The 25,158-nt window shown below is 45.8% G+C and overlaps 1 protein-coding gene across 2 annotated transcripts; it reads left to right on the forward strand.

Annotated features, from left to right (window-relative positions):
- Positions 1–336: 336 nt before the first annotated feature.
- On the forward strand, positions 337–23,430 carry wizb (WIZ zinc finger b). Of its 2 annotated transcripts, none has more exons than XM_084371554.1 (17): positions 337–562; positions 1,094–1,271; positions 1,491–1,692; positions 1,966–2,041; positions 2,702–2,847; positions 2,956–4,608; positions 5,265–5,705; positions 6,830–7,237; positions 9,169–9,324; positions 9,750–10,316; positions 10,421–10,876; positions 11,000–11,500; positions 12,862–13,428; positions 13,510–13,721; positions 17,039–17,357; positions 18,990–19,155; positions 19,587–23,430. In XM_084371554.1, exons 2-17 carry the CDS (start codon positions 1,164–1,166, stop codon positions 19,930–19,932), a joined length of 6,324 nt encoding a protein of 2,107 aa, XP_084227680.1. In that variant the 5' UTR covers positions 337–562; positions 1,094–1,163; the 3' UTR covers positions 19,933–23,430. The 2 variants fall into 2 exon arrangements, with proteins under 2 accessions (XP_084227680.1, XP_084227681.1); XM_084371555.1 differs by having other exon boundaries at positions 17,102–17,357.
- The last annotated feature ends 1,728 nt before the right edge of the window (positions 23,431–25,158 follow it).

Consider the following 25,158-nt stretch of genomic DNA (forward strand, 5'->3'; position numbering starts at 1 on the left):
GCCAAGACACATGAAGGCAACCGAAACTAAATTGGCCCAATTTATAATTAATACCTGAGCTGTTCACGTTAAATAAATCCCGCTATAATAAAGGTGATCGGTGTGAAGTGTGGACATATTTCACTCACAGTCTCCCGCAGATTTAAGTGTCATCACGATTAAAAACGCGTCGCAACACAAAGCCCTCCACGCACACGTCAGTGTAAACATACTGAAATGCGTTTAAAATCGCGTCGCTCGTAAAAGTTGAACTTATTCAACTTGTCTCTGGTGTTTCACTCGAAACTCTTTCTCGTCGCCCTCCCCGTCGACGTTACGTACGCAGCCGTGGCGTGCCTGCAAGCCAAATAACATGGAGTCCTCTGCCTGGCATCTTCCAGGGATCCATGCAAAAAACCCGAGCGGCGATTAAAACACAGCAAGTTTGTCCATGGGAGCGGTGAAAGCCTCGGGCGAGCATCGTCTCGGGGCGTAAAAAAGCTTCGGCTCCGTCCTCAAAGTATGACGAACGGTGCTTAAAGAGGCAGCCTTTCACTGCGATCCGCAAACCAGGCCGATTTCAGTGAGTATTTGCACTAAAGGAAAAAAACTGCAGCTTATGGGCGTTTTGGGGTTTAAAAGGCGTTGTGCGTGGATGTATTGTTGTTGTAGTCACCTGACGGCGGCTGGATCGATATCAGCCACGTCCTCTGATGCAACAGAGGCCAAACCCGTGGGACACCTTGATGTACCCGGGCATTTCGCTGCTTTTCACAGGGGCAGCAGGAGAGAGGACATGGGCCTGAATATAAAGGCCACTTATTTATGTAACCATTTGGGCGCCCTATTTCATTCTTTAAGACCAGACATATTGTGAAAATAGGTCAGCCAGTCCGAAAACTGCAGCTGGCAGAAACACAAAAATACTGAGGACAGCCAAAACACGACACATTCTGCAGATTTGACACTTTCATGTTGTCTGAAATGCTTTTCTGATTCTTCTTTACATTCTGCAGGCTGTTATAAAAACAGTTTGTCAGCATGTTTTTGCAGTAAGGATGAAACTTGTAAGCCATTAGAAACTTTTGATTTGTTAGTGTGTGTTTGTTTCCAGAGGAAGAGGAGGCTGCACGATGTAGGCAGGCTGGTCACCAGTGGGACTCCATACTGTTCTCTGGGGGACTATGGAGCCAGAAGGGCGACCCCTAACCCCAGGGACCAGCTATGGGCCCCCACCCTTCAACTCAGCACAAAACCCTTCCACCCCAGACTTCCTCAACTGCACCTTACAGGTACGACATCATCAACAGTATCGTCATCATTGCATAGGGAAGTTGGTCACACAGCCGCATACACTTGGCCCAGATGTAGTAGCCAGGACGAGGGTGCCCGTGACACAGGCCTAGATCTGGACCAGCTGTGGCCCGTAACCCATTTCTGTGAGTGTCATTTCCATCGTCTGACAATAACATTTGTAAACGCTCTCTCGTTGTTTTCATCATCGCCTCTAGTCCTCATGTTCTCCAAACGCGAGAGATGGCCTCATGTCTGCCAAATGCTCGTGGGGCCACGCTGGAGATGAGGGCCCCAAGCCGACCGAGGGCACCCAGCCCAGTGCGGACCCAGGGAGGAGCGCACAGAGGAGATTCAGGTCCTCAGCCTTTCCTTCCTCCCTCAGCTGGGACTCCGACTCTGAGAAAGAAACTCTAGATGGTAACACGTGGCTTAATATCTTATAGAAACCTGTTGCACACTTCTCAAGTAGTGATTACACAGCAAAGCTAGACGTAGCACTGAATCTAGCTAATATATGTTATATATAATTGTTGTCCACTTATTGTTTTAAATGTTATTCAGTGTGCTTGTAGTCAGAAGTCTCTCATCTCTCTCTCTCTATGTAACCCGAGTATGCACTGTGGATTGTAACTGTTAAGCTGTGAAGTGATGTTCCTGTGGTTGTGTGTTTTGTGTGCTGCTATGTGTCAGAGGAGGAGCTACAGCACTTTTCTAACCCTCACGGTCTGGCTGCTCACAGCCCAGGATCTCCTTCTTCTGGACTCAGGTGAGGAGGAGGTGCTGGAGGAAGAGTAGAGAGTTGTTTGGGTTGTGAAATCAGCTTTTCAGAAAATGGAAATAAACAGACTGAGAGGAGGCAGATTTTTTTGTAAACTTTGAAATATAATCAGGACCGTAGCCAGGATTTTTTTAAACACTGGGGCCAGGACGTGTGGTGCCCCCCCCCACAAAACCTCCACAGACAAGAAATAGATATAGGGTATAGGTTATTCGATTTAATCATTTACCTATTCAATTAAATTTCCCTCAAGTTTTATTTTAATGGATTGTAGCTTTGTAGAAACTCTACTGCAACTGCATATAAACAGATAGCAAGTTCGACATTTTGGGGAATACACCTATATAGAAGATTGATACCACTCTCATGTCTGTACGGTACGACTGAAGCTACAGCCAGCAGCCCGTTAGCTTAGCTTAGCATAAAGACTGCACACAGGGGTAAACAGCATCAAAAATCAATGACAGTCTACAAACACTTGCATCAACACGGAAATTACTCACCACATGTATGTTTCTAGTTGTACTCCCTCAAACTCCCCCTAAAACCCACAATAATTGATCTGTAATTTTGACTTTTTTCAGGTAGAGATGCTGCTCTTCTTGTTAGACATTACATGTGATGTTTTTCCTTTCCGATACTATCCAGACTTGATAGTGAAGATGACCCAGAACCTGAAAAACTGCAGCACTTGCATAGTAAGACTGACTCACCTACCCCTGTGGAGGGGCCCGACAACAATGAGAGCACAAAAACACAAGAGCCAAATACGTCTCAGCCTGGCCCAACAGAATGTAAGTACCACAAGGAAGAAACAAAATCTGCCTGTGCACGTGATATGATATCTTTCTTTTTATCTTAAGGCTCCATTCATTCATAATTCTTCTGCTTTGTCTTCACAGTGTCAGACAGTAAAGTCTGGAATGTATCTGAGAGAGCTGAGCTGTTTCTGGCCAAAGTAAAACCAAAGGAAGGTTGCCAAATGGAGGAGGAGGCAGACAATAGCGAGGGAGAGACAAGGCCCAAGGGAAAAGAAACGAAGGAGCCTGAGAGAGATGTGTACAGCTTCCCTGGAGACTCAGACCCCGAGAGTCCCCCTCCTGCCCCCTGGGCTCATTGCACATTCATTCAGCGGTGCAGAAAGAAGAGGGTGCTGCTCAGGCCCTTTTCTGGACTTGGCACCTTGAAGCGCACATCGCCTGAGACTGGCAAGCGGTCAAGAGTGAGTCCTCAAAAATCAAGACCTGCTGAGCCTGCACAGTTAAATCGAGGTGGAGGGGTTTATGATTTTGAAGAAGTTGACTTTGGAGAGGGAGCAGTGGAAGAACCGATCAAGATCAGAGACAGAGGAGGGAAAAGAGACAAAGAAGAAGAAAGCGAGGAAGCGCCAGATAAAGAAATCTTCACCTGTGTGGAATGTAGCATTTACTTCAAAAAGCAGGTCCACCTGCAAGAGCACATAGTCGAGCACTGTCAGAGTGGTGCAGGGGGTGGCAGGCGGTTTGGAAAAGGCGGTCGATTTCGGTGTGTTGAGTGTGGATGGAACCTGCCAAATCGGCTCGCGCTGGCAGATCACCACAAACGGCACCAGGAGTCCCGTCTAAAGATCTTGAAGGAGATTGAAAAACTGAATGAAAATGGGAAGGCAAAAGAGATTCAGAAACTTGACAGTGAGGTCAAGAAGCATTTAAGCCCAGACCCAACTATTGTGCAAGATGCAGCCTCGATTCCAGGCAAAGAGTCAGACCCAGAAATAGTGTCATCTCCACCTCATTCCCCAGCTACAGTTTCAACACCAGAAACAGGCGCAGCAGTTCTTGACTCTGACGCGACTCCACCAAATTCAGTTCGAACTCCAGCTCAGGCCCGAGCTGTTTCTGCGTACCGCCGCCGCTTTCTCTGCACCAAGTGTAACTTCAGCACAAGAACCCCCCAGGCACTGGCTAATCACACCAAGACCCACAACAGGAAGAAACCTGCTCTTCAGGCTGACTCCCCATCTCCTGGTTCACCATCATGTTTGGCATCCACTTCCCTGGCCTGTGGACACTGTGCCTTCCTGACCTCAAGTCAAAATGTAATGAGGGAACACCAGAAACTTGCTCACCCTGGACAGGACCCAATCAGTGGGGCTCAGGCTGATGAGACTGGCCAGCACTCAAGGTCCAATGTGGGTACTCGAATTTCGAAACCCACCCTGGATTCTGATCATCTCTCTGGGTCTGGATCTGGATCCCTGCCCAATGCAACTCAAGGCAAAAGCCAGCAACGAGTCACTGCCTCCGAGGACAGCACAACACCGGACAGCGCTGCAGCTCGGCCCACAGGACAGACGGACTTCAAGTGCGTTGGGAACAGGAGATTCAGCAGAAGAGGGAAGACTTGGACTGATCTGGCCAAGTTTCGTCCCAGACTGGATGATGACAAGCTGCTCGGGAGTGAGGAAGAAGAGCAGGATGAAGATCAGAGCACAGGGCTTGACACTGAGTGTTCCGAGCCAAAGGCCGACTCACCTGTTGGAGTGAAACCGCACACGAGAGCACGATCAAACACAGGTGAGACTCGACGTCATGATGTACATGATAACATGAATATGCTTGGCAACCAGATTATTGTGAGTATTCAGTCGAATATTTAGTATTTAGTCAAATTTCTCCAGAACCACCACTCACACCACCTTACCTGCTTGTAGAACATCATAGAACATCCGAACGAATGCTAATTTTGCCCTGTGACTGCTGCTGGATGTGTAAAAAGGCAACTACATGTTAACGCTTTAGCCATTTACGACTTTATGAGGTGATAGCTTGCCAGTACAGCACTATTACTGTCTAATGTGACAACATTTTCCTTCTTAAAGGTTTTAATGTAAACAACCCCTTATAGAAAGCCGGTTATGGTTTCCTGTAAGTAATCAAATTTTTGTAGCAGAAATCCAGCTTTGTTAGCACAGTTATTTTGAATCTCTTTACCTGAAAGAGTAATCAGATTAATGCAAAAACAGGGGAATAATCAGATCACTAAAACCGTAACTATACTTTAAGTGTTGAGACATTGTTTTGGTCGAACTATAACACATTTTAGGGAGTAACTTAGGTCAGACAGACTTAAGACGCTTCTGAAAGGAGCCCAAAACCCATGATGCACATATAGTATTTAAAGTACGCATACTGGTTCAGTGTAAGATTTGTCAGATTTGTTCTCTTCATAGATGACTGCTCAGCAGAGCAGAGCGCGACGTCATCGCTCCCTCCCAAGAAGAGTGTGAAGGACGAAGACAAGCTGGAAGTGGAGAAAGATGGAAAGGTTTTCTTTTTGAGGAGGAGCAACCGGGTTACTGCTGCTCCTGCAGAAATTGACAGTGATGATGATGACGACGACATTGACGAGGAACGCGTGCGGCGTTTCCTGTCAGAGGGCATCTTGGATGAAGACAACGATGAGATTGATGAGGACGAAGAGGCACTCAAGAGTGTGGAGAGGAAATGCCCCTACTGCCCCGATCGATTTCATAATGGCATCGGGCTTGCCAATCACGTGAGAGGCCACCTGAACCGAGTGGGCGTCAGCTACAATGTGCGTCACTTCATATCCCCCGAGGAAGTCAATGCGATAGAGAAGAAGTTCTCCTATCAGAAGAAGAAAAAAAAAGGTCAGTGGCTTGTTGCATTTCCTTCCTCACGCTGCGTAGTTAAGTGGATTCTGCCTATACAGACAACGGCTTTATTATTGTCTTTTCCCTTGACCTTGACATTAGCCATAGTGTATATTAGTTAAACGAACAATCTCTCAAATGCCTGGTTTTTATCACAGTAGAACACATCCTGTGCAATTCGGCACTCACCTCCCTTTGGATTTGATTTAATAACCACCTGGGAACCCTGTATGTGATCTGCTTTTAGAAGTGGCCACTATAACATAAAGCAGTGGTTCCCAACTTGGGCAAGTCAGAGTCACATCATAAAGTATGATCTGATATCGCTTTGTTGGTGTTGTTCCTATGATTGTAATTAATGTTGCTCTCAGACCATCCTTGCAAATGACCCGTCATGTTTTTGAGATGGCTTTTTTAAGCCAAATCATGATCTTCTCCTAAACTAAACCAATAGGTTTTGTTTGCCTAAAGTCCAACAGGAAACTTAAAAAAAGAAGACAAGTCAACAACTTCCAAAAATAATAAGTCAACAATAAAACAATAAGTTTGAGGCAGGACACGAACCTCAGTCTCCTGGGTCAAAGTCTTGTGCTTCATTCATTCATCCATCACAACCAGCTCACGCTACGGACTTTGTCACTTTTTTGTCAGCCGCTATGATGTTACTGGAGCAACATTCAGTGTGATGTTGTAGGAACAACTCCAACACGGCAATATCAAATAACTAATGGTATAATGTTACGCCTGTTCACCATCAACGAGTGTTAGCATGCTAAAACCACAAAAGTGCAGCCGATGGGAATGTCATTAGTTCTGCAGGTATTTCAGATCAAATGGCGATCTATCCAATGTTTGTCGAGACATGTCACCCAAAACCACAAATTTAAACTTGGTGGTGGAACTAGAGGAAAAGTCAGGGAATCACCAAATGGAATGGGAGTCATCCTCTGAGGACCATGACTGTCTGTACCACATTACATTTGTCCAATAGTTGTTGAAATAATTGATTCTGGACCAGAGTGGTGGACCGGCTGACTGCTGTCAGTCACTTTACAGCTGTCAGGTGTCATCCTCCACATTCAGTCTAAACTTCCCACCTGTATCGCCTGCCCTCTCCACAGTTGCCAACTTTGACCCGGACACATTCAGTGTGATGCACTGTGAGTTCTGTAGCGCCGGCTTCGACACCCGGGCCGGCCTGTCCAGCCATGCCCGGGCCCACCTCCGCGACTTTGGCATCACCAACTGGGACGTTACCATCTCGCCGATCCACATCCTGAGAGAGCTGTTCTCCAGCAGGCCTGACCTTGTAATCCCCACGGCTCCCCCTCGAAGCCCCGGCTCTTCACTGGAGGAGGGTGAGGAGGAGGACGAGGAGGACGATCTGGAGGAGGGAGGGGAGGGAATCATTGAGGTTAAGCTTGAGGGCGAGACAAGTGAAAGGGCGCCGAGTGTTGCTGCTTCTGACACACAGCCTTCAGCATCTCCTGAACACTGCAAGAAGGAAGACCGTGTGGAAGAGTGTGAGGGTAAGTTTCCTGTATTGATCCATCCTCACTGTGCACCTTTCTCATCGGTCGCGTGCCTGCTGTGGTGGCTGCTGAAGTGTTTGATGGTAATGACCTGCTGACTCCTGTCAAGTGTTTGCACTTTGAACTCAGCACAGGGTGTATAGACCTCAGTAATGACACCTGGAGGGGATGAACAAGACTATTACAAATGCATAAAGCAGTGGAGGAAATGTGAGTTCAGATGCTGCTGCTGTTGATTCAAGTGCATCTGTGTGTGTTTGCTTTTTACTGCTTTTCTGTGCACTGTGTTGAAGCGGGATGGTGGCTGTCGAGAATATCAGCCTCAACAGAGTGTGTGTGTGTGTGAGTGTGAGAGAGAGACAGAGGGAGTGTGAGTGAGAAAGAGGGAGAGAGTCCCCGATGCCCGTGGTTGATGTGGCACTCGGTGCATTTATCCCAACCTCCGCCTCCACTCGATTGGTCACGCCTTAGCTTAGCGGTGCATATGGGGGCAAAATGGCTGCTTCCACCTCCCCGTAGACCCAAACAATAGCGGAAAAACTGTCTGGCCTCAGCTGCCGGGAGTCCGATGCACTGCGGTTGCGGACCGGTGAGTACCGCGCGCTGTAATTCCTGAGCACCGCGTGCCCTCGGATCACACGGCGGCGGTGCACTGCGCGTCTCGCGCCGCATCTTCTGTCACATTGTATCCAGACAACAGCCATTAAAAAAAGTCTTTATCATGTGAGAGCGCGTCAAGAAAATCAGTGTCGCGCACAGCCATGCAGGTAGCCCATGACATGCATGTCAAAAGCTCAGAAAGCGGGTCATCGGCATTGTTTCGGGTGTTTCCGCTTCGCACGCGCGGATAGATTGTGATGATTTTTCCGCTCTTGTGATTTTGTTGTTGCAGTTCGCGCTTTTCTTAAAATGTGCCCGTGAGAGGGTCTGGTTCATTGTGCACGTCTGGGATGACGTCCAGTATTTCTCAATGCTGCAGGATCTCTAAAAATTACCTACAGTTGCCCAATCCTCGCCATTTTACTTTGCTTTGATTTGTGATAGAGGACACGCTGTGCTTTCAAGTGCACGCATTTGTGCATGTTTTTCACCCCAAAACTACCGAGCGAGGCGGCTCAGGAGACGTGCTAACTTTGTGGACCGACGGCCGGTCATAGGCAGTAATCTTATTACAACTTATCCGGATCAACCAAGTATAATCGAAGTATCACTTTTACTTGGAAGTGTCGGCTCTGCTCCCTGTTACTCTGCCTGAATGGACGCAAAGTCAAGTTAGCGGTTTGCCACTTTGTTCCGTTTCTGAGAAAGAAAATAAATACGGGGCTTTATTCTGTAGTATTGTCTTCATTATAATAGCTGGTGTTATAACGCTGCGCTCCGAGGTGTCACATCGCCGCTCTTTTACAGTCAAGAGATGAACTGACAAGCGCAGAGCCGCCCACCAGACAAAAAGCATTGTCTGTCTCCACGTCTCTTTTGATTTACCGATTTGTCGCAGAAAATGGCACTTTTGTCCCAGGAATGCCTGACTGCGGGGAACCAGGACTGCCATGTTTGTTTCATACAGTAGTGCAATTATGACTTTTCATGACAGGGATTCATTACTTGGATTATTTCCACGCACAGAAGACGTTATTATGCGCTGTTACTGCGAGGGCTGACAAATTATAGGCAATGAGCTCACAAGACTGAGTTGATTTTCTGCCCTCAGCCTGCGTCTTTTTTTATTCCTCCTCAAGGGACTCAGAAATACATTTTCTGTGCTTCAGAAGACTGACTTTATTTCAGAAGCGTAAAAATCAGTCGTGAGATTGATTTCCCAGACACCGTCGTTTGTTTTTAAGGTGATTCATTGACACAGTCACTTAATTGGCCTAATTAACATGGCGTTTCTGCACTTTTATGGACGTTTTTCTGTGATGTTTCAGGTGAGGAGGAGGCAGCAGCAGCAGCAGCCGAGGAAGAGGATGAGGAGCAGCTGCAGCTTCCAGCCCCGGATGGTCTGAGCTCGAGCCCCGGGAAAACAGGGCTGTGCAGCGTGGACACGGACAGCCTCTCTCCTGGGGAAGATGTGGACTCCAAGGGTGAGCGAGAAATATGGGAACGCTGACCCCCAGAGTGTTGACAAGGGATTGGATTTGCTACAGCAAAGCCTTATCATAGCTGTCAGTGGGGAAATTGTAAAAGTGACCTGAGGTCAGCTTTGAGGCGTGGTGACAGTACATCAGAGAGGGTCGTCCCAAGGGAAATCCTCAGAGGTAGACAAATGTATTTAGGAGCTAATGAGAGCTGCACTCACACTTGGCTGGTGCAGACTGGGTGAAGATGTAGACAGGAAGGGTAAGTGAGCTGACACGTCCTCCGGGATATCTGTGGCCTCTAAAAGAACCTCAGCCACCTGCTGTTGCTTTCAAACTTTCAGTTAAAGCCGCACTTTTATAAAACAGTGGAAGAATACATTAACAGAACTTGCTTTGAAATAATCTGCTCTTCTGGTCTCTTTTCTCAGTCCACAACTTGAAGTGCGAGGTGTGTGGAGCTCAGTTCGAGACGCGGCGGGGACTGTCCAGCCACGCCCGCTCTCACCTGCGCCAGCTGGGCATCAGAGTGTCGGAAAGCAGCGGCGCACCCATCGACCTCCTCTACCAGATCGCCAAGGAGCGCAACATAGACGGCCAAACAAGCTCACCTCTTCTGGAGCCCCATTCAGCCAAGAACTCCTCCCCGTCTGCTCCTCGGAAAGATGAGGATTTAGAAGACATGGACTTAGACGAGAAACCCATCCCTCTCTCCATCCTGGCCAAAGCGGTGAAAGCAGTGCCACCCTCCTCCTCCTCCTCCACGCCTGCACCTTCTCCTGTTGCCTCTCCAGCTCCGCCTCACTCCGGCTCCCCCTCCTCAGTAGTGAGGAAAGCCCCCATTTCCTCTCTGCTGCCCGTGTCTTCCCCCTTGCGCTCCCCGGAGCACAAGGTTGGGGGAATGAAAAGCTTGACCTCGAACCTCTCCGCCCCATCCAACCTCACAACAACCAAACCCCTCTGGGCCCCGCAGGAGAATGATGCACCTCTCAACCTCAGTAAGTGCCACTGCCTTCACTTAAGTCTCTGATTACTTTGTTCAAAGTTACTCTGTTCGCTGTTTTTATGAGTCTTACTTTAGTTATTCCGTCTTCATGTGCAGCACTGGAGGTGGACCCAACCAAGGACATTGTTTGTCAGCTGTGTGGCGCCTGGTTCGAGACCCGGAAAGGCCTCTCCAGCCACGCACGAGCCCACCTGCGGCACTTCGGGGTGGAGTACTCTGAATCCAAGGGCTCTCCCATCGACCTCCTGAACCAGCTCATGGATACTGACGAGTTCAAGCACAAAGCCAGTGCTCTGGAGCTGGACAGCCACACAGAACCGCGGGGCCTCACGACCACGCTCTCCTCCCCGAAGCAGTCGTCCATGCTGAGCCTCTCCTCCTCCTCCTCTTCATCCCTCCTCTATAAGGTGACCACAGCTGGGGCGGGGTCGACATCCAAAGCTACCTCTTCCTCTGCCTCATCTTTACTTGGCCCACCTGCCAAGCGTATTAAGTCTTCTTCCATGCGGGTCTTCCGCCTGAGTAGCGGGGAGCTCATGGCCCTTCCACACAGTGAGTGTTGATGGTACCCTCCGGACTGTTGTGTCACATGTTAAATCCTTCACACAAAGTGGGCTTTATTTGTAATCTCTTTTACCACTGAGTATATTTCTCTTCACTTCTCTATCCCTACAGGTGAACCTCCAAAGGAAATAGGCTGCGAGTTCTGCGGGGAATATTTTGAGAACCGCAAAGGCCTCTCCAGCCACGCCCGCTCCCACCTTCGCCAGATGGGCATTACCGAGTGGTCGGTCAACGGCTCGCCAATCGACACCCTGAGGGAGATCATCACAAGACGGGGCCTGCCTTGCGCTCTTCCTCTGAAACCTCTCAAAACCCCACCTCCGTCCTCTCCGGGACCTCCTCGATCACCTCTGTCGACCTCCTCCTCTCCCTCGGCCACCCTCCTCAGTCGTCTCCCCTTCGCCTTCGCCCGCCCCTCCAGCCCTCCTCAGCCCGCGGTGTCCAAGTCAAGCTCAGCTCCACCGATGGCCTCTAGCGGGCTGATCCTCAAGTTGAAGCCTGAGCCGGTGCAGCTGGAGGTCACCACGCCTGGAGCTGTGGGGAGACCTGTCGGCTTTTCTGGCGAACCTCTCAACTGGAGCAGCTCTGACAGCGTTCTCCCCCTCAACCTGGGTAATTTGAACCCAAAGTTTTGTCTCCAAGGCATATTTATAAATGTAAAGGAATAGACATTTTGGGAAATACACTTATTTATTTTTACTTTATTTTTGCAGAGTGTTAGATGAGGATATTGATACTACAAAATAAACATTTTAAAGCAGCTGCAACAAACTTTAAATTTTTCTTAATTCTCAGCAGAGAGAGAGCTTCTCCTCGGCAAACATTAGAAAAAAATATGATAATGTGACCTGGAAGTTAGAATCCGAACTGGTGACACACATTAAGAATAACTGCAGTAATTATTTAGAAATGGCTAATGTTCTTGCTGATGGTCTCCTTTGTTTATGTAGGTCTTACAGAGGCATCAGTAGTTTCGAAACCATTTTTAGATTACCCACCTTCAAGCTATGAGCTTGTGGCTAAACGCACAGTAATTATGAGGAACTACTTGCAGCTGTGGATGTGGTTTAGGTGAGATGCCCAGTGAGAGAAGCGACTGTTTGAAAAGGGTTAGGCTCCTCAAGTGGTTAATGCAGCTGCTGTAGCATCAGTTATATCAGAACCGGAGAGTATATTTCATTGAAAGAATCTCCTGCTCGGCATTGGTAAAAGATGGGGCCTCACTGGTGGTGCTCATGTGCTACTGTTGATCTGATTGGTTGAAGTTAGCCCCTGACAGACGGTGATGGACATATGGTCTATACAATCACCTGCTAAGGATTTTTTGATAGTGTCTGCTGTCTTCTGAACAGTTTTCTAAGGGCGACTTCCCAGGTGGTTCTGTGGAACAAAACCATCTGGCGTGTCAGGTTAGTTTTACAGGGCGGATTGTGTTTCTGTTTCTTGCCTTGGCCTGGAGCAAGTTGTCATTTTTACAAACGAGATGTAATGTGTCAATTAGTGAGCTTTAGAGATGCCAATGGATGGATTTTGTCACTGTCTGACACAGTCAGGCTGGCGATTACCTGTGTCCATTCTGTATGCTGAGCTAAAACAGCCAGCTGTTGGCTGTAGCTTCATACGTACTGTACAGACAGGACAGTCTTATCAACAGTCCCCCATGGGAGAGCACAGGGGGCACCTGCGGTTCAGAGAGTTTGGGTGTTTCAGGCTACCAGTCTACTAAATACCGCAAATCTCCTCTCAGTCTCAGTATCATGTAACTGTCAACTTGCAAAACATATTCACAAATCCAACAGCAGATATTCCTTTACAAGTCATAGTAAATTATTCAGTGGATAATTCTCTAAAAGTCTGCTATAATACAACGCATATTGGCATTAAAGCAGTAATACTTACACTGTTATTACTTCCTTTGTTCTAAGCAGGATCCTTGAAATAATCGTTGACTTCCCCCTCTGGTCTCTCTGTAGCCATGTCTCATGAAGCGGAGCCTACCAGAGATATTCGCTGCGAGTTCTGCGGGGAATACTTTGAGAACCGCAAAGGTCTCTCCAGCCACGCCCGCTCCCACCTGCGCCAGATGGGCATTACTGAGTGGTCTGTCAACGGCTCGCCAATCGACACCCTGAGGGAGGTGATGCACAAGAGAGGGACAGGCGGCTCCTCTCACTCAGACCAGGGAGTGAAGAAGGAGTCGAGCCAGGGAGCCAACAGTCCCCTATGGGAGAGCACCGGCGGTTCAGAGGGTTTGGGTGTTTCAGGCTACCATTCCACTAAATACCGCAAATCTCCTCTCAGTCTGCTGCAGTCAGGGTCCAGGCTCCATAAGCAGGGCCTCGGGTCCATGGGCACATCTGCCACCCCACCTGCAGGGAAGTACTTCAGGATGTCCCCACTGGGGAAGAGGCCTCTGTCTGAGGACGGCCAATCAGTGGAGACTGGCCACTCACCGCCACATCAGCTCAAGACTTTCTCACCTCTGCCGCAGGATTTCTCCTTCAAAAGGAAACCTTCCCCAGACAAGCCTGGACACCAGGGTGAGTCACTGTTAGGTTTTTTGTTTCTCGATTATACTAATCGTTATTCTGTTCACTGTCCTTCTTTCCTGTATGTTTCAGATCCCAGTTGTGAGCTGTGTGGCTTCTACTTTGAGAATCGTAAGGCTCTTGCCAGCCACGCGCGAGCTCACCTGAGGCAGTTTGGTGTCACGGAGTGGAGTGTGAATGGGTCCCCCATCGAGACGCTTAGCGCGTGGATGCGCAGCAGGCCGCAGAAGGTGTTGGAGATGCATCGAAGCTACATGCAGGGCAGCCGCTCCACCCTCAAGAAGGTGAGGAGAGGCGGACAGTCTTAATGCTGGTAATTCATTTTAGTATAATAACGCAGGTCAGTGCAGTGAAGGCTCTCGGACTTTATCTTTGGCCTCTGACACTTCAGCAAAGTCTATTGTTGCAACTGTGGAGGCTTTTTTTCCTCAGAGGAAAAATGTGAAGTATCAGTAGAAGAAGCTGTACCTCCCACTAAGCGAAGCAGCTATACAATCCAAGATCATAACCTACTGTGCTACTTTTCTGACGCTCTCACTTTGCTCCCGGTTTCTTTGAATAGGCGTCATGCGTGGAGATCTAACACGCCTCAGCTGGTGGCTCGACAGACATTTTGTGTCTTGGAAAGCTTCAGACGTGTTGTCTAACAGCTTTGAGCCTTACTGTAGATCCTGTTTCTTTACACCCAGCAAAAATCACAGTGGGGACAGATGCCAGAACAACTCAGCTATTGACTTGATAGTTGCCATAGTAACCAGGGTGCCTGGCAGCTTATGTTTCATCCTCAGATAAATTATGGCATGCTGTTGATAGAAGAAAACGTACGCTTTTTTTTTTTTTTTTTTTTTTTCTCCCTCCTGAATTAGTTTCTGGTGCATTTGCGTCACTGTCACACCTTCTCCCTGAGCTGTGATGTGACACACATACAGAATGGATCACCTTTTTAAACGTCCTTGTAATCAGATTGTAAAGGTTTTTTTTCATACTGGAGAAATGAATTTTTACTGTTGGGCCTGTATCGAAGGAGCAAATAGTCACTCATTGCATGAGACTTACCATAGAGACCCTCAATTGATCAGTAGATTGTGATAGGTATTTTTGTGGTTACCTGTAGGGGATTTCATTACATATGGCACAAACCTCTGCTTGAACTCAAGGACAAAGTGATGTGATTGTAGTGGTCAAAGGTCACTGTGACCCCACAAAACACTCAAGAATTCATGGGTTAATTATGACAACAATCAGGGACAGAGGTGTAGGATGAGCCCATATTTTATATTTGGTTAGGCTGCTGCAGTGCATAATCTAGAGATTCGGAGTCTCGCCTATTTTTACTGTGACATGTGCGTAGTTCTTGGCAGAAATAGACCTGAAAAAATTGTATCGACATCTTACCAGCGTTTGACTCCAGTTTTAATGTCTGTATCTGTACAATATGTCTCAGACAGGAAGAGAATACACACAACAGGTGAAGGGCAGGTTTTTCTTTCTCTCCCTCTCTTTCCCCCTCCCACTTTCTTGCTCTTTAAACAAGGGTAAAGGAAATCACACTTTCATATTTATTTATAATTATCAAAGGCACACTCCATGTAAACAGATGGGGCAGGCAGGTGGCACGCTGTAACGCTGCCTATGTGGACACACAGGCAGGTGAGCCGCAGCAGCTCAGCAATGCAGCCGCCACACACTGCACAGGCATCCAGAAAAATGGGGGAAAATGTCATCATAATATCTCATAGTCCTCTGGTAACGTCTTCGATTGTCTTGTTTTTTCTGATTAACTGTCAACCTACCCAAAGATATTCAACCTTCAGTTGTAGCTGCAATAATTAGTCAATGACAGAAAATGAATCGCAAACTATTTTGATAATCGATTTAATGTGAAACATTGGCTGGCTCCAGCTTCTTGCATGTAAGGATTTGCTGCTTTTCTTAGTCATTTATGAAAGTAAATGTAGGTTTTGGTGTATTGGTTGGACAAAAGAAGCAAATTAAAGCCGCTTCAATTTGGCCATTTATTACGATTATTCGCATTTTACAGAGTGAACCCTGAAAATAATCAGCGGATTATTCAGTAATGAAAATGATCGCTGATTGCACCCTTCCAATGATAGAGAACAGAGAACAAGAGAAATGATCCACAATTATAAGCTGAAGCTCTTGTGAGCTGCGACCCTTATATACAGTAGTTGAAACTGCATATAGTGTAGTATTCATAGTTACATCACAGGCAATAAACATGTGTATTAACACCCTAAAATTGGAATAAAACATTAGAAATGATGAGTTAGTGAAGTGAGTAATCTGAGAAATGTCTACTTGGGTTAATGTTTATTGAAGAAGCCACAGCATTTAAACAGTCCTTAACGGCCTGCACGCCCTCTCAGGTGTTTTTATTTTCAAATGCACCCCATGGCCTTCATCAGCAGATGAAACTTAAATAGCTTTACTTATAACTATTATAACTATCATTTTTATTCACTAATTATTACCAGAAATTACGGCTAATGACAGAGAATGGCTAGTAAGTGGCCTTTCAGCCCATCCATTCACTCTCTAAAGCAGCTCACTGATACAATGACTTAAAGCACAAAACCAGCATGTAAAGATCCCTTAATTGCCAAGCTGTCAGCTCCTAATTGGGCTAATAATTAGTGCTTTAATAATGACAGGGGCACTTGAGAGTTTAACAGTTATGAATGTATACAGTATGTTAAAACAGGGACTGTAGTAATTGCAAAACAATTATAATAGACTAATTAGAATAGACTAGCTGCCTAATTGCTGATCAGGATCTAGACATTTTCAGTTCCAATGTAAATGCCTTGATTAACAGCCACAACTACTTACCTACATATCATTTAAATAGTGTGGTACCTTTGTGAACTCCTTATTGCATTAAAGGATTAGATTGACATACTTGTTTTGTATCAAAAACTTTTCAAATGGCAGCTAATTAACCTCATATTTTCAAAATGTAGTCAATAAAGCAGTTAATTAAAAAGGCCCTTTTTTAAGAATACAATAATATAATATTTACCTTGTCAAAATTCTTTGTGCAGCAAATTAAAGTAATATTTTTGACATTAAAAGCCATTTATTTGATTCTCGCAAATGCTTAGATGAGAGGATCATTCCCCTCACGTCACTGCGTCGGGGTAGAAATAATCTGCCATGTAACCCCCTGTTACACCAATGTGTTATTTGTTAACAGAGCCGGGCTAATGGTTTCCCTCTGTTTCCAGTCATTTTGCTAAACTAAGCTAACCAGCTTCTGGAAGTTGCTTCATATTTACCTGACAGACGTATCAATCTGCTCATTAACTCTCAGCATATAAGCGTAAGTCCCAAAATATTAGGAAAAGAGATGACTGGTAGGTCTGTATAATGCAGTGTGGATCAAAAATGTGTCAGGTGCACTTCGAAAAAGGTGAAACAACAAACTACTTCAAACAAGAAGGCAATCCAGACACTCCAAAAATCAGGAAATGTAACAAACAAGGACAGAAATAGTAAAAAGCCTTGGTAATTGCACCAGGACACAGCAGCTCAAGCGCTGATATAACGCTGATTAGAAAACTCATCTCTGTCCTTCTTCCAGAAGAGCAGCTCACCCCTCACTGCGTCAACGGATTCTGATCATATCCTCCCCATCTCACCGCAGAAGGCCTCCTCTTCCTCCTCCTCCTCCTCCACCTCCTCCCAGTGGTCTTCGTCTTTGGCCGTAAGCCTGGTGCGACCGCTGAGCCGCGAGGTTAGCCAGGGCTCTTCCAAGACCTCTGAGGGCGAAGCTGGTACCAGTCCACTGACCGCTCCCTTCAGGCCCGGCCGCAGCAGTCCCAGCCTCTCGCGACTCGCTGGAGGCCTCCCGCTTCAAGCACAGGTGGCGCGCAGTGAGCTTAATGTCCGCCTGCCCAGAGGTACGTCAGGATACAGCATATGTTCTTGCTTTCATGTGCTCAGTCAGGGACATATGCCTGCATGTATCGTACACATCGTACATTGTCAGCTGAATTAATCTTTTTTTAATCACTGCTAATGTAACTCTGTGTTGTGTGAGGCAACGACTGACACAGGCATCAATTCCTGTGTGGACTTTTAAGTACCTGGTCAACCAACATGGAAACCAACTGGTCAGTCACATGAGCACAGCAATCTCTAGGCACTGCTCTATGGAAAAATGTTATCTTGGCCTACTAGCTAATTAAGCTAGCTATAAGTATTTTGTCAAAATATAACCATTTGACGAAAGATGTCAAACTTTGTACATTCTTAAGGCTAATAGGCTGTTTTAAGCCAATTACCAATTTAGCTTTATGCTAACCCTGTAGCTGTAGGGACGGTCGGTGCACTACATGCCTATTCAATAGATTATCATGAGGTTTTGAATAAACATTAAAGGAGACCAATTGCTTTTTTCGCCTTTTTCCTTTCCTTCAGTGTTTTATATATGTTTATCTATGGGAGCTCCTCTCTCACCCAGAAAACACTGCTACTGAAGTGCCGGAAATGCCTCGTCAGAAGTCCCGCCTTAAATTTTGTGACTTCTTGACATCACACTAACGTCACCATGTCATATATTTGCATAATTTATGCCTTACGGCTAGTTTAACACATAAGAATTGATTTAGCACAGCTGCTCTGTTGTTATTAGCTGTGCTGGCTCAGGCATGTGTGAGCTGACCAATCAGAGCAGACTGGGTATTTGGGAGGGGGCCTTAAAGAGACAGGAGCTAAAACAGAGCATTTCAGACAGAGGGGGAATACAGTGCTGCAGCACTTGACAGTATGAGGGACTGGTGTGTTTTTGAGCACTAAAACATGTAAACCTGATCTAGTAGTAGCCCAAAAATAAAACTATGAACCTGAAAATTAGCAAAATGTCTCCTTTAATCTCCCCGGAAGATGAATCCCATCGATTTTTCCTTTAGCACCACCACGTCGATATTTGCGGTTTTGAGTGAAATCTTGTCAGATAGATTGCTGTGAAATTTGGTTAATACATTTATGTCCCCTCTGGATGAAATGTAGCATCTTTGCAAACGTTAGCATGCTGAGACACTATACTAAGATGGTAACCACATTGTCTATTGTGAGCATGTTAGCATCAAAAAGTCACTAACATGACTGCAGGTTTTGAAAACAGGCGACCAACACAACAGCAGGGAAAATGTGAGAAACTGCACTTGAGATGTTAGACAAATGAAAAGAGTCTGTTGTACTAAAAGAAAAACAAAACACTGAAAGCTGTGTGGTTTAATCAGGGGAAATGAATGAAATGTTAGGAAGAGAGCCACATCACTGTGCTAGCCTTCACTGACAGTAAGTTGCCTTTTATCCTTTATTTTTTTGACATTGACTTGACTTGCATTATTTATTTATTTCATGCCTTTGAAGAGCAGTGAAAGCGCCACATTTTTACATCACGTGCGTTGAAGAGTGTTCTTACAAAATTAACCTTGCAGGCACAAAATGTTCTGAAAGAAATCTGAAAAAGCATTTTATGGTGCAGCTCCATTTTGCACTAACCTCCTCCCCCTCCTCTTGTTAAGGTTTTGAGCGTCGGCCCTTGAAGCACCCGTCTTTTCCAGATGGAGCAGAGAGGGACAGCGGCCCTCCTAAGCCCCCCCGCACAGGCACCGTCCCAGCCCTGGTGCCCAAACCTCCCTCCTACCCACTGGTCAAACTGGTGGGCAAGTTCTACACCCTGAAGTGCCGGTGAGTGCAACCTGTGTGTGTTGGAGCGGGGCTTCCCAGCGCCCATGAGAAAATGTTCCGGGCTCTTAACAGGAGATATTTTGAGACGGCAGCTTTAATAGAACTGTCTGGCTAAATTTTAGATAGTCCCATAATCCCTGAGCAGCAATCCCCACCCCCACCCCCTGCTGAGCACTACTCCACTTTTAGTTGCTAATGCACTATTTTGAGAGTAGTGAATCATTTGGGATTTTCAGGCAATAAGTTCTGATATAACTGTGGTAGGAAAGTTTAAACAGAACCTGCTGCTCCCACAGGGGGGAATTTAACGCCATCAGTTTGTGTTTTATTGCCTTGTGTTAAAACTTAGCTGAGGCCACAGTAGATGTAGATAACTGGTCGTGTTCGTCTGCATAATTCTCGGCTTCAATGTGTGTTTCTGTCTCCGTCAGGTTCTGCGAGGTGGAGTTTCACGGTCCGCTGTCGGTGCAGGAGGACTGGATCAGACACCTCCAGCAGCACATCCTCAAGATGAACTACAACAAGCCTGCTGCTCCCAAAGCAGCCTCTGCTGATGACCCAGCCCCGGTCCAAGCCTCCACCTCTACCTCTAGTACCACCTCTACCACACCTGTCCTCACCTCCACCCCGACCCGCACCACAGCTCCCAACAGCCGCTCCCCTACGCCTCCAGCTGAGCGTGCTCCGCCTGTCACTGCCACAGAGATAGTAAAAGTCTCAGAGGAGCAGCCCACCCCACCTCCAGCTTCTCTTGCCCTCCCCACCCAGACAGTGTAGGCTCCGATTCATCACTGTCGTTTGACCCCTTTTAGTTTTTCCTGCCTTTACAGTTTCTTTTCGTCCATCCGTTTCTTTCCTTTGGCCTTCACAAAGTGTTGTTGAGGAGGAGTGTTTCCCCTCCAAAGAGCCCTATGAGCACCTTCGAAGCAGCTTTCTAGACTGTTACCATGGGAACGAAGCTCTCCCGGCTTATCTGTGCACCGGGGACGGATGATTGTTGGAAGTGTCCAAGGTTATGAGGAGAGATGAACCGATGTTTTGTGTTTGCCTTGTTCATATTGAATGTCCAGGTGATGACGTGGACCGTTGCTGTACCTCTCCCCACATTCACCGGGTGATTTAGAGGTTTATGTAGCCCTTTAGCAAACTCCAACTTCCCACCTTTCCCCCTGTCTACTACAGTTTTGCCCCACCCTCTCCCCTTATGAGCAGTGCGTTACTGAGACCTGTGAGACTTTGACCATTTCTATCAGCATGCTGGTAGCGCTGGCCTCAGCCTCTCACCTAAAGGTCCTGACTGAGATTAAAAGACATTTATAATCATGCTAGTCTTGTGATCAAGGCTTCAAACGTGTGGTAACACTAAGTGTTAAAAGAGGCACTTTCAATGCTGACATTGTCACTGAGCACTTACTCAAGCGCACATTTTAAAATGGGCGTAATCTGACAAAGACTAATTCCGATTGGTTAAAGGAGCAAGAAGTGGAAGCACACCCAAAAAGGGAAAATCCCCCTAGTTAACTTTATAATGTAATACTGACCCCAAAACATACATTTTGTTTGAATGTAGCTTAAAGCACTTACTAAAAGCATATATGCACACACTCATACACAATCAAACATGCCCCATGTTACAATACCGTTGGTTTTCATGATGTTACAACTACTCCACACTCTGCTGTGTTCAGCACATAGGGCTGCTGTTGTGTCCAAGACACAGTTTCTTTTTAAATGGCCAGTGTGTAGGACTTAGTGGCATCTAGCTGGGCGGTCGAAGATTACAACCAACTGAATACCCCTCAAATCACCTCTCTCTTCGAAGTGTGAAGGAGCACCTATGATGGCTTCTAAAAATATGTAAACCACGAAAGCCCCTCTCCAGAGTCAACGTTTGGTTTTGTCCATTCTGGGCTACTGTAGAAACATGGCGGTGCAACATGGTGGACATTCAGTAGATATAAAAGGCTCATTCACAGGTAATAAAACACAACAATTCTTACCCAGCGAACATTAGGACATGAATGAAAGTTCTTTGAACATCCAATCACAACGTCCCATCATGGCTCAAAAGTAGTTAAAAATTGTAAGTTGTGCCAAGTTGGACATCCCGGCAATATCGAAATATGATGTTACCATGAACAGGCTTAATCAGCTGTTCTGCTAAAGTTAATGTACACATTCAGCAGCTTCACACACCTTTTAAAACTGAAAATAGTAACTCCTGTTAAAATGATGACACAGGAATATAACTTACATGTAGATAAACTTTAATGTATAAATGTGTTTTTTATATTTATAAAATGGACGTCATCTTTATACGTGGAGTGGATGTCACAGTTTGGACATCCATTTCACAACCAGATACATCGTCAGTCAAACAAAGGCACATGCATTTGCTTTTTTCATGCCAATAATATGATGAATGTGTCCTGGTTTGTAAGAGAAGGTCTGACTGGACCATCAGACGGGGACCATTTGTGGCCAGGGACACGACGTCTCCATCTTACCAATGTTTGCTGGGTTGTTTTCAGGTGATTATACACTAATGAAAATATAATAATGAATATTATATTCAGTACCTGCCAGTAGATGCCCCTAAATCCTCCACAGTGGACCTTTTTAATCTCCCTGTCTGGATTGGAGAAGCAGGGCCATCGAAAACATTCAAGGTTACACATTTCAACTTGTTCTTGCCTTTCTCGACCCAAATCATTATTTATTTATTATTATGCATCTGAATGTGGTAAGCTAGGTCATTCTAAAGCTAAAGTAGAATGTTTGAAACTAGGTCAGAGCTGCACTTTTACACAGGTGCACAATGTGTGTGTGTGTGTGTGTGTGTGTGTGTGCGTGCGTGTGCGTGTGGTAGTTTGTATGTTTGTGTACATGCATAGCAAATGTGCATTTGTTTCCCATTTTAAAGAGCCAGACAGAAGTAAAACTGCTTGATTGGAAGACGCCTCCTTCGCTCAGAGTGAGCTAAGTGTGGGAGCCTGTCTGTAGGTAGTCTGATCAGGACTTTAATGCATCCGTTCACGTGTTAGGATGTGCCAAAGAGTCTGTTTACTTCCTTGTCTCGCCTCTCGAAGAGCTGTTTACATTGGACCTGATGGTGGAGGAAACTCTGCACAGCTATCGAGTTCTCCAAGGCTCCACACTGAAACAATGGACTGAACCGGCGGTGATCTGCATCCACTACCTGCACCGCCGAGTTCCCACCGGTTTGAAAGACTCGGGCTCCTGGAGCGGCTTCACGGGACTCATGTCGTTACTGTAGGGTTTAGATTACTCCAATTAAACATGAACACAAACCAAACCTGATTTTCACGCAGGGCTCATGAGAACTATCAGCCCCCTCGGTCCAAACACAGAAGCACGTCCGACCTCCTGGTGGGCTCCTGAGGCTGAAGTCTTTGCTTCAGAGTGTGTTCATATCAACCCACAACTGAAGCAATTACTGAAGGGTCCATGTAGGCTGACGACCTTTTAAAGTTGGTTGCCCATGTTGCAAACATGACTGTTTGATCCAAACCCTTTTATGGAGTATAGATACATACTATATAACTACATGTACTTAAGAAGCTGTTGATGCTAGTAGAGCTATCAGCAGTTCTATTAGCAAGGTAGTTAAAAAAATAAGTGATCTTAATTCCTCTATCGTGATTTGATTTAAACCTTTGATGCTATGTATTTTTTATTGCTCTGTGCATTTCTGTATTTGCAGTCCTGCAAGGTGAATCTTAGAGTATTTTTTATTTTTATCTGTTAGTCTCTCTCCAAGCTGAAACTTTTGGTGCTGGTGAGATTGTTGCAGGGTCGGGAGGGAGGTGGCGAGTGACTGAACGCGAGGAACAAAACATTTTAGTGTGATTGTCACGTCCTGGCATCAAAGGACTCTAATAAGGAGGCCTTAAAGGGGACCACTTTGCACGGTGAGATGTGATCCTCTCTCTGCTTTCACAGGGTAATGGATGCTGCAGCCTGTTGCAGGTGTGTGGCTGCGTTGCTGTGTTAAAGCGTGAATCAGAGGCCGGTGCGTTACCCTTTTAAGATTAACTGACTAAGCCTCAGCTGGTGTAACTGGCTGTTTTGTGTGTGTGTGTGTGTGTGTGAATGTATGTGTGTGTGAATGAATGTGTTAAAAGACAGTGAGATGAGGATGATGATGATTAAGAAGAAGAAGATGCAGTTGAAGAAAGAACTGTACTGTACACAAAGGGTTAAGTTTTAAGTGAATCAACTCCAGAACAAACAATAAATGTGATTTCAATTTCAGACTTTTCTTCCTTTATTGTGACATCACAGAGCATCTTCCTTCTCTGCACTCTGGTCTGGTAACAAGCTGGCGTCCGGTTGTCCAAAGTTCTGTGGTTGTACTGGGTTTTGGCCACTAGGGGGAGGTACAATATTAAGCTTAACATTTGAGACATGGTTAATCCAAGCACATCCAACTAGACTGCAGGGAAAAACAGGATAGTTAGGAACTTAATTGACCACAATGTGGAAATACTTTTTGGCTGAAGAACATGCATCTAAAAACAAAACGACGCAGTTAATGTCAGACGGTCATAAAAGACGTGGATTAAGAGCTTTAGTGTTGCGCTTGGAAACAGAAGTTGACAAAACAATGTAACTCAGTTGCTGCTGGAGCTTTTGAGCCCAACAGGACTGAGAAACTCATAAAGTGCTTGGGAGAAAAAATTATGTTACATTTAAACATCCACATTTCCATAAGAACGACACTGAACATGCTGATGAAGATCATGTGATATGACTGAAAGCCCCAGAACAGCTGCTCAATGGACATTATGCTGAGATTTATAAGAAAGTATTGGAATATTTCTCATTGTTTTAATTTTTTGTACAACAGATGGTCACTTACAATGTTTAGTCACATACAGTATTACCTCTAGAGGGGATGACAACATGACATTTTCTCAAGAGCAGTTCCTGAGGGGGGCAGTGCTGCAACTCTGCTCACAAATACTCTGCCAGCTGAGCAAAATTACATGGCTTCATTTGCTACTGCAAACACTGGTTAATAATACTGTACTACTGGGAGCTTACATAATGATTGAGCTGTAATTAAGTGCAGAGAAAAAAGACGATTATATATGGAGTTCAGCCACCGCTGACAGACTCAGATTCCCACACACGTACTATATCACCTGCATCATGGGCCACTGCTGAAGTGTTTTTATTGTGTGTTATTAGTGTAACTGAAGTGATATAGGTGTGATTACAGTTATTTATTGGAGGGAGAAGGGGGGTAATGTAATGTGAGGGGAGAGCAACCTTTAACTTTACGTTTTGGTTTGACTCACTGCTCTCATTACATCATTCATTTACTTTTCAGCAAAAAAACCCACTGTAAGCTACCTGTCTAGCACCAGAGGGCCTACAGACAATGTTGGTTAGCAGCAAAATGACAGATATTGGTTGTCAGGAATTGTTTTAGCGTGAACTTACATTCATCAGGTGGTCATAACGTGACTTTAAATGAATGCTAATGCTGACCTGTGAGTGCTGGATGTAAAAATAGGCAAAAATCAACTAATTCAGGTTTAACTGTGCAAGGAGATATTATTTGTGTGGCTGTATAGTCTTTAAATGTCAGATAATCACAGTTCCTGGATGTGTGTCACTCCTTATTATTCTCATGAAATCCAGTAATTGTGGAAGTCTGCAAATTGGCATGTGTCTCAAAAGTTGCTGTGAAAAAAAAAAAAAAAAAAAGCTCTTTGTTTTTGTTTAATTCAAGTGCTCTTGCCTCACACACGACTGCAGGGGATTTACGCTGTGGTTAAAATATGTCCAGTCTGTTTCAATGTCCCCCCGCAGAGACTCGGCCAACAAGCGCCGTACCATCCTCATACTTTTGTGAGCAAACATAACACAGGTGGCTTGTGATGCACCTGTGTTTACAGTAATCGTCTGTTCCCCCCTGACAGTCCTTGTGGTCTGTTGGACGGGAAGTCTCTGATCCACAGAATGAGAGCACGG

The sequence above is a fragment of the Pagrus pagrus genome (genome assembly GCF_965226575.1).
Source record: "Pagrus pagrus genome assembly, chromosome: 13".
Classification (NCBI taxonomy): Eukaryota; Metazoa; Chordata; class Actinopteri; order Spariformes; family Sparidae; genus Pagrus; species Pagrus pagrus.